General features: G+C 31.4%; 1 protein-coding gene across 2 annotated transcripts; it reads right to left on the reverse strand.

Annotated features, from left to right (window-relative positions):
- Nucleotides 1-6,932: 6,932 nt before the first annotated feature.
- On the reverse strand, nt 6,933-9,753 carry LOC18008271. 2 transcript variants are annotated; one of them, XM_006391262.2, is made up of 11 exons: nt 9,490-9,753; nt 9,312-9,414; nt 9,199-9,224; nt 8,826-9,041; nt 8,642-8,713; nt 8,467-8,559; nt 8,143-8,184; nt 7,946-8,050; nt 7,708-7,867; nt 7,519-7,628; nt 6,933-7,279 (listed from the first exon to the last, which is right to left on the reverse strand). In XM_006391262.2, the coding sequence occupies exons 1-11, from the start codon at nt 9,694-9,696 to the stop codon at nt 7,193-7,195; spliced, it is 1,221 nt and encodes a 406-aa protein (XP_006391324.1). In that variant the 5' UTR covers nt 9,697-9,753; the 3' UTR covers nt 6,933-7,192. The 2 variants fall into 2 exon arrangements, with proteins under 2 accessions (XP_006391324.1, XP_024008709.1); XM_024152941.1 differs by having other exon boundaries at nt 9,312-9,403; nt 9,490-9,673.
- Nucleotides 9,754-10,052: the final 299 nt, after the last annotated feature.

Consider the following 10,052-nt stretch of genomic DNA (forward strand, 5'->3'; position numbering starts at 1 on the left):
AGGATATAGGATTAAAGTCCTGGCCTCTGGTTGTTAAAGTGTCCATGTAAAGAATATCGCAAGAGTACTTTGGTAGTGGATCCATTAAGGAATATTTTTCTTTTGTCACGCAAAAGTACTTCATTATATGTTTCAAAACTTACCCTTATTCCCATCTCTGAACTGAGATACGAATTGCCACTTGATTGCTGAATTTTATGAAATGAATCTAACAGTTAGGAAAAGAGGTAATCAACCAGATAATAGGTATATATTTCTTTTGAATGAAGAAAACAACCTTTTTTCAAAACTCACTTTTACAAAAAGCGAGTGATAAGGACACATCACCCTTCAATCTAGACCACGTGAATATGATGGATTTTTTCTGATCCAATCCATAGCCGAAGCTACGTATCGATAATCACACTATGAAAGCAAAGCTTCAGCTAGAGAACAAAGTTTAGGCTGATTAAAGCTTTATAAAAAAATTCTGCAAACAAATGATAGGCTCACACAAACCTCTTTTCAAATCAAAATAATCTGAAATATCTCAGCTCAGACCCGAACTTTTTTCATCTTTGGTCAACTTTCTCTGCAGACGGTTCAAAGTTACATATGATATGATGACATCCAATCAGTCCGTCGAAAAAACAACCAGATATCTTCCGTGTCGAGAATCATGACAATCCGAGTGGAAGCAACGATATATGACAGAATAAAATTATCTGATGAGATATTAAGAAAGGTGAATGTATGGTTTGGAAATTTGTTGGTGGAAAAAGAACAGTTAAAAACGAAGAAAATAAATTTGCATCTAAAAGCGGTTTTGAACTCTCATTATAAATTAAAACCATCTTGACCGACGTGATTTTGAATAGAAGAGACTGAAAAGCCGGCCATGTATCTGATTTTTCATATTCTTTTTCTTTAAATTTTTAAAATTGGAGAGCTGATGTGGCATAAGAAGAGTTGATGTGCTAAGTTTGTGAAACACAACTCATATTTTATATAATAGATATCTTTGAATTCTGAAATACTTTTTTATAAACTCATTATAAGACTGTTAACATATTTAATAAAGTCACACTAACCAGAAAAAATAACACTTTTAACAATCTATATAAGTCATTATTATTATCTTTAACATATTTTTAACTTCTAATATAATGTTAGACATAAAATTTATGTGTCACATACTAAGTATATCAATAACATATTTAATAATCTATATAACTTATTATTGTTATCAATTTAACATTATCTTCACTGTGGAAAACATAATGTTATATGTTTATATATATAATATATGATATAATAATTATTACATTTATTCTGAAATATTGTTTCATTTATTTGGAACAATTTCATGTTAAATGTTTGCGATTGATTTATTGATACCACAACTAAATATTGGACAAATTAGCCAAATGATAGATGTACCCACTAATGTCTGAGAATTAAATTAGGCTGTCCAATCTCTATATTATTATTTAAGTAGACATTTAAATAATAACTTTTAAATCTTACATGATATACCATTATATTATTTTGTAAAATATTACATGATATACCATTACAAATAACAAAGAATAATCAAAATAGGAAAAGATATAGTTGTCTTTCAAATCTATTGAAAAAAATGTGGAAAGTCTTTGTTTTTCATTTAATAGAGTATATTTATATTTAATTACTGTATTTAGAAATATGGTAGTTTTTAATATTTTTGTTTCAAATGATATCATAAAATAGATTTATTTTTTTATATTTTTAATTAGGTGGATGAAAGAAAAAAATTGAATTTAATTAAAAAAACATGAAAATAAAAATATTTCACAATTAGATAATATAAAATCAAGACTAAAAGTTATGATATAAAAAATGGTGAAATATGTTTTTACTATAATTTGTTATATTTACTTGATTATATACAAAAATAATTTTTTTTAGTTATTTTTACCAATATTTTGACATAAAAATATTGATTTTTAATTAAAAAAGGTGTGGTGAAGTGCGAGTTATTAAAACGATGCATATTGTAATTAGTTTTATATTTTGATTCAGTACAAACATGCTAAATAAACGAGTTAGTTTGATATGAACGGATTATGATTCTAATTTTTTTAATATCTACAAAAAAAATCTTGCAATTCAAAATATTAGTTTTTTTAAAATGTGATATATTTAATATATTAAATATAATAATTTGTGTTTTAAAACTAAATATAGTTTGTTGTATTTTAATTAATTTTATATCAAACCTAAGTTTAAAAAATATTATATTTATTCATATATATATAGTTAAAAAAGATAAAACTGATTTTTTATAGTTTGTGGACAGATTATAAAACTCATTTATTAAGCAATGCATATTAGATTTGATAATTATAATATTTTGTGTATTAGTTTCAATAATATATTAGTTTAATGCCAACGGATTAAATAAACAGCTTATTTTACTTTATCCGTTTATAAAATAACTTCATATACGGATTAACTCATTTTTTACAATTCAACAAAAAAAATGACTCTATATACAGATCAACTCATTTTATAAAATTCACAAAATAACTATTTTTATGAAAAATAATTATACATAATAATTATTTTTGTAAAATTATTTAACTGAAAGTCAAAAGATATCCCTAGTTTAATATTATACGAGTAACAAATAAAACATCTAATAAACAAATTACTCATCGGTAACATTTTGTGTTATATGTGTTACGATTGTATGTAAAATAAAATTTTTAAAATGCATATTAAATATATGGGAAACAGAGAAAAAAGAAATACACATATTAATGTTTGGTGCAATTTGCACGTGGAGTGCCTTATTGTCTGAGTAGCAGATATCAAGCAGGGTAAATTGATCTTAGGGGATAAGCCTGAATTTTTTGGAAGGGTACTCCGTCCCGTTCTGTACCTATCCCGAAATTTCCAAATTTTTCGGAAAGAAAAATTATAATTTCTCATTCGGGTTTGAAAATAATATTTGAATGGGTAAGGAAAAGAGTAAGGACGAGAATGGAATTATCCGAACTTCCCGTTGGATAGTTATATAAAGTGAAATTTTAGAAATTTTGGTAATTGAAAATTTTTTTTATAATAAATATTGATTTTTTAATTTATTAACAAATAATAATTTTTTAAAATTAATATTAATTTTAGTCTAATTATCCAAATCACCCAAACTTTTTTCTCGTCCCTTTCCAGTTCCTTTCCCGATTATGTTTACTTTGGGATTGTATAGGTAATATATTTAATACTAACATTCAAACTTTTACCACAACAATCACCAGATTCAAGATGTACTCATTGATGTGTTTTACGTAATAGTCTCTCTTATTTAAGATTGTTTCAATCTTGGTTTGTCTAGAATAGTTGATTATATTCTATGCATAATTTTGTTTGACTATCATGTTCATATAATCAACTATCTCGTAGTTAAAGCTCTAATACCATGGTAATAGTTACAAACTCAGTTCATTTAGAATAGTTAATTATTATACATGTATAGTCATGTGAGACTAATTGACTATGTATGTTTCATAGTTACACTTACTGACTATAAGAATGAGTTTCTATGTAGGAAAATGGAGAATCTTTATCAATGTAAGGCCATACTGCAGCTAAAGAATGTGTTTCACCAGATTCATGATGTACCTGTGGATATGCTAGTAAGAGTTGGAAGAGAATCTGTAGTTTGTATAGATGTAGAATAGAATGGAAGTTTTTACCACATGTACGATCCAAATTGGACGTCTTTCTTGTATCTTGTTATTGTATTAATAGAGTATTGTTTAAGTGATCGACAATATTATTTTTGTAGTTTAGCTATATTTTTTTCTTAAATTGTCTATCTCATATTTATAGTTGTATTTCCTTTTTGTCCATAATTATTACAAATATAAAAGTATAAAATTGATTACTATAGTCATATAGTTGTGTTTGCATAATTGTGATGTGTCTGCTGCGTGAGGGTTGTCAAGTTTTACCTTAAATGAAATCAATAGCCGCAAGTGTACAGCTGATCGATTGTAGTACTTAGGGATCGAATCCACAGGGAAGGAGGATCTTTCCTACAAAAGCCTTCGAAAAAAATATAAAGTAAGGAAGTCTAGAACCAGGCGAATTTTGTGAGGGTTGGTGGTGTGTTTAAAACGTAAAAACGAATCTTAAAGAGAAAATATGGGAATTAAAATGACCTAATAACTAAACTTAACGCAAAACGAGTAAAAACGGAAAAATGGTTAAACCTAATCGCTTTGATAAAAATCGATTGGGAGAATGAAAATACTAGACTAAAACTTGAATAAAAATCGGTGTAAATCTATAGAAAAAGAGGCGATGGGGTTCAGGAAAGTTTTCTCAGGGGTATGAACGATTCAAAACATTGCTAGAGAGTAAATTTGATAAGATCTTAGCTTAAACTTTTCGAACTGGAGTCACGGACGTATGAATACGCCACTGTCGTGATCATAGACAACTATCTTTCTCAACCCTGACCAGTAGGTTTCCACTCTGGCCCTGGAAAAGAAGAGGTGCATTATGTTTAAGACTCGTCAGCATTCACAAATCGCCTATAGGTAGGTTTCCACTCTTATGTTTGTTTTGCTCTCCCAAACTAGATCTGACACCGGATGAACACTTTCGTGTCACCAAGCATATGGATCAGATTGTAGTTCATGACGCTACTCTCATGCATTAAAAACGAATTCAGAAGAAAAGATTCAGCTCAATAGCTCATGGAATCCTCACCGAACATATATATCCCCATCTAAAATCCCTTAGACCCAACAATAAAACTACTCAGACATGATAAACGAAATCAAAAACATAGTATTAAAAAATAGTATAGAAACCGAAATTGAAAAAAGAAAGAACAAGGGTTCAAAAGATAGATCTCTCTCTCCTTAAAACCTAAAAACAAAGCTTAAAGTAAAATTTCTGTAAATTATTTCGTCTCTCTTTTTTTTTTTTTCAAAAACGACCTAAATGATATGTATTTATAGTCTCCAATACTCTCTGGTGTCTAGGGTTCTGGAATTGAGGCTGAGAAAATGATACAGGCTTCAGAAATGGGCCTTCAAACTCGGAGTTAGCTGGCCGCGGTCGGGATATTCGTGACCACGGGAATGGATGGCTCGCCGCGGTCGGGATGCTTGTGACCGTGGGGAATGGCCTGTTGGCCGCGGGTGGAAAAGCTTACCGGCTGGTTTACGGAACATTTTGCTTTTCGCGTATCTTTTGATTGAACCGTTGGATTGCCAAGCTGTAAAGTGTGCTGGAAAGCTGATACTTCCATCTTTGAGATCTCCAAATTTGAGCTGGATCAGACGGTGAGAAGGCCTTCAATCGGGGGTGAACTTCTGACGGCTTGACTTTGAGCTAAAAATCTGGTCTTCTATCCATTTTGTTAAGTTTTTCCCTAAGTTTCCTGAAAAGAGTCTTGGAACTACAAATACTAGAAAAACGTAATAAAAGTACTTGAAAGCAATTAAAAACATATAAAAAGTATTTCAAATCGATTCATAAAAATGGTCAAAATACGGTGTTATCAAATTGACTACTTTATTTCAGATTGTTCCAACCTTTATTTTTATAGAGTAGTTGATTACTTTCTGTACACATTATTTGACTACTATGTTCATATAATCAACTATATTATTGTTGTAGTTATAAACTCAATTCGTTTAGAGTAGTTGATTAATGTACATGTATAGTTATATGAGACTAATTGACTATGTATGGTTCATAGTTACACACTACTAATATCTGACTACCATGTTTATATACGCTGACAAAGATAAAAATATATAATTGATTACTATGGTCATATAGTTGTGTTTACATAATGGTAGACCTAATTTCAGATTGTTCTAACCTCGATTTTTCTAGAGTTGTTAATTAGTTTCTATGCACAATTTGTTTGACTTATCATGTTCTTATAATTAACTATCTTATTGATGTAGTTATAAGGACAGTTTGTTTAGAGTACTTGATTACTGAACATGTATAGTCATGTGAGACTAATTGACTATGTATGTTTCATAATTACACCCTACTACTATCTGACTACTATGTTCATATACGCTGACGAAGAATAAAGTATATAGTTGATTACTATGGTCATATAGTTGTGTTTACGAAATGGACGGCCTAATTTCAAATTGTTCCAACCTCGATTTGTCTAGAGTAAATGATCACTTTCGATACATAATTTGTTTGACTATCATGTCCTTATGATCAACTATCTTATTTTTGTAATTACAAACTCAGTTTGTTTCGAATAGTTGATTACTATATATGTATAGTTATATCAGACAAATTGACTATTTATGTTTTAATAAATTGTTTATAATAACATAGATGCATATACAAATCTTGATGAAATTAAAGTTATATAGTAAAAGTAAAAGTTATTGCTGCCATTGTCAAAAGTCGAAGGTAGCATTATCAAATTTTTAAGAAATGACATGTTCATATTGGATCAGAAAAAGCAGTGTCGACCAGAAGGGAGCAATGGGTTTAGGGTATTTCCTCGCTTTTTTTAGTTGACTATTGATATAGATTGAATTGGCTTCTTTCTTATGTTAGTTACCTTATTTGCTCTTGAGAACATATTATTCTTGCAAATCATGGATAACCACCAGAATAGTTATTTCTAGTTTTGGTGGCCCATGGTTATATTGTCAGTTTCGACTCCTTACAAGAATATCTGTCTAATTCACTCTTCTTAGAATCACATGTTCTCTCGACTAACAAGCTCGAACCAATCGGCTATGTTTAGTCACGCGAATTGTGTGTATACCTAACATAAACCAGTTTTAACAATGACTTTGTCTCGTCGTTAAAAGTAAGGGTGTTTGAAATAAGCAAACAAAGTTTATACCTAACATAAGCTAAAATTTAATGAAAACTTTTGCTGTTGTTAACTCGTTGCAGTTGTTGTCGTTAAAATGTCGTTTCCATAAAATACAACATATAATATGTGTGATTACACAAGGAATTAAAAACGAGATAGGAAAATGTAAATTTGTTGATTATTATTGTTTGTCTGGCAGTCATATTAGACTGACTTCCCATTTTGTCTAATGCAAGATTCCTCAGTAATCTTTGACAAGTTTAAAATCGCTAAGAGCTAATGAAATTGAATAAAATCATTGGCCTTTCTTAGGGAAATATTGAAGAGCCGTGAAGGTATTGAAAAATATCATCCACAGGCTGGAATGATAGGAACTAACGGCAAGGATGCATCTCTATCGCACATATCGGGACTAATGTCTATGACTCCTTCACCCTGCCATGTTTGATTATGAGGTTAGAAATATATGCAACTTATAGTTTAAAGTGAAAAGTCGGGTTAAGCGTTCACAATAATGAAATCGCAGTGGGAGGATTCAAACCCTGGTACATCAGCTAACAGGGTGAATCCTTCAACCACTCATCATAAGTTGGTTTTTTTCTAAAAAAGATGATAAAATCTAAAACTATTCAAAAACTACACAACAATCTCCAACCATTCAAGACTTTTGTTACCTTGGCAATGTTTCTGAAAAAGGAAGTTGTGTAGTTTCCAGTTGGAAACAAGGCTTCAACAATGTCAGCCAGTACCAGATTTGGTTGCGAGATTGCTCCATCGTACCAGTCTTCTCATTATTAAAATAAAAAAAATGGTTTTCAGCTCAAATCAATAGAAACTAACCAATGTTCTTATGAATTTCTTACCAAGAGTTGTTCCATTTCTGACCCTTTTGTCATATCTCCATATGCTCTGATTAAACGCAAAACATGAGTTATCCTCCAGGTTTATGTTCTCCAAGAACGTTTTCTGTGTGTAATTCTGAGGGTCAGATGATAGTGTTTCATCAATCACCGCATCCACAGTCTGTGAAATCAAAGTTATTAGGCTAAGCTTTTGTGGTTATCAGAAATATGAAAGCAGAACAAGTAAGATCCCGCTTACGCATAAAATGGCATGAAGTGCTTCCAGATCATCAGGATCAGAGACATTGTAAGTGACTTTGTTTATAGATGTATCGATATTTTCACCGCCGGCGTCTTCTACAAACTGTTGTGTTTATGTGGATACTCTTCACTTTCAAAGATGTTTCCACATATGCAAACGAAAATTTTCAAGTGCCGGAAAGCTGAAATGCATACCTTTAGCTTATGTGGTTCCTTAGTAAAACACCAAACCCCTCCCTTCAAGATGAAACATATATATGCTATTAGTCTACAATCATAAATACACATTCATCTACGAATTATAAGAAACATGACCCTATAATATAGCTGGCAACTAGTGCATTCAAACAGGACTCTTGATTACATTTTTTTTCTTAAAAAAAGATTTTGTATATAAGCGAGGGACAACTTTGATAAACTAAACTATATGGTATAAATATACGTCTGATATAAAATATGCATAGAACGTCGAAATAGTTTGCAAACGCCCTGATAAGGAAGTAAGAAGAATTTCAATACATTTATATCGTACTCCATCCACGCGACAATGGGTTTGAAGGATTTAGTCTTGTTGGCTGCCATTTGAGACAAGCAAGTATAACTTGCTTTGACCTGCAAGGCTCCAAAACATACTCAGACAACAACTGTTGGCAGAATCAGATTTTGAAAAGACAAAAATGATTTTAACACTCACCGCATCATAGACTTGATTGGCTTTAGTTTCTAGATTGGTAAAAGCACCAAGAAATTTGATCCACTCCGCTCGCTTATTCAAGATAACAAAACCAGCAAATAACATCGACTCAAAATGTGAAAAATTTGATCACTATCACTTTTGGTTAGATCTATGCCAATATAATAATAATAATAAGTGGCACCTGAAGAGGTGTGCCTTCACTTAGTGGAAAAAAGTTTGCGAAATTGCAAGTCTGAATTTGATCGGTGTCGCTGATGAAATGTGCTGCGAATTGAGACACTTCTTCTGCACCTTTGTCAAGCTTAACTACTTCGCCTGCCTCACACAGTTTCAGAAGACACGGTGAAGCTACAGCGTCTGATGTTATTCCCTTCAAGCTCCCGAGTAATCCAAGTAGCTGCAAATGTAATCATAAAACTTGTTTTCTTCACATCCTTGACCAAAATCCAAATCTTTTCACCCATTCTAAACCGTGATTCTAAAGAGTTTTTTTTTTGCACCGGTACCAACCAAACTCTTAGCTTATGCTAAATTAGCTAGAAAGAAGTGATTACCTCGAAGAAAGAAACTGGAACGCCTCCTGAATAAGAAAACAAAACAGAGAGATCTGAAAAGCAGAGTCATTTTAAACAGAGGAAAGAAACAGGAGAAAATAACAGAGCATTACCTTGAGAAGATTGAGTGTCTACTGAGTAGTTAAGAAGTGGAATCACATAGGACTTAATCCTGGAGGTACAATACTTTGTCCGAACGGCCATTCTAGAGGTGTTCTGCAGATTACCTTTTACTTTTAGACACTAACCAAAACGTTTGGAAATAAAGAGGAAGATGAGAAGAGTAAGGACCTGAATAAGGAGATAGCTCTTGCCATCAATGGCGTTCTTGATGACTTTGAAGGTTTGTCCATAATATATATGGAAGTTCTCAGCATCTTCCACCTTTGAAATGCTTCCCACTTTTACATTGTTAGAAGCTCCGTGTGATTCTCTCGCCACCATGCACCACAATGCTACCAACAGTACCAGAGGCCAAGAAGAAGGAGATGAAGACATTATCACTTGTTAATTAAGCTTGGTGATGAAGAAAGAAGACAAAATCAACTAAACCCTTTTGGAATTTAGATTGATTCACCCGTGATATTTGTGGTTAGAGAGAGAGAGAGAGAGATAAATCTATTATTTTTTGTTTCTTTTGGTAAGAATTACCTTTTTTTTATACGCTAGCAATTCTGTTGGAATGTACTTTTTGTTTTTTAGTTTGATTTTTAAACAATATTTGGAATTCAGATGGAATATTTGCCACACTCCACTTCTATACATTAAACTTATATGCAACCACTATTTGATTAGAAACAGTAGTATCATACTAAACCCAAGAAAAAAAAAACAATGAGTACCATATTTTGTCA

Source organism: Eutrema salsugineum, unplaced genomic scaffold (assembly GCF_000478725.1).
Source record: "Eutrema salsugineum unplaced genomic scaffold, Eutsalg1_0 scaffold_9, whole genome shotgun sequence".
In the NCBI taxonomy this organism is placed as follows: Eukaryota; Viridiplantae; Streptophyta; class Magnoliopsida; order Brassicales; family Brassicaceae; genus Eutrema; species Eutrema salsugineum.

Coding starts and splice junctions, on each gene's coding strand:
- LOC18008271 (XM_006391262.2), bottom strand. CDS start 9,696: ATGTCTTCATCTCCTTCTTCTTGGCCTCTGGTACTGTTGGTAGCATTG. Junction 9,225..9,311: donor AGACACTCAATCTTCTCAAG/GTAATGCTCTGT, acceptor TTTCTTATTCAG/GAGGCGTTCCAGTTTCTTTC. Junction 7,280..7,518: donor TTTTCAGAAACATTGCCAAG/GTAACAAAAGTC, acceptor CAAACATGGCAG/GGTGAAGGAGTCATAGACAT.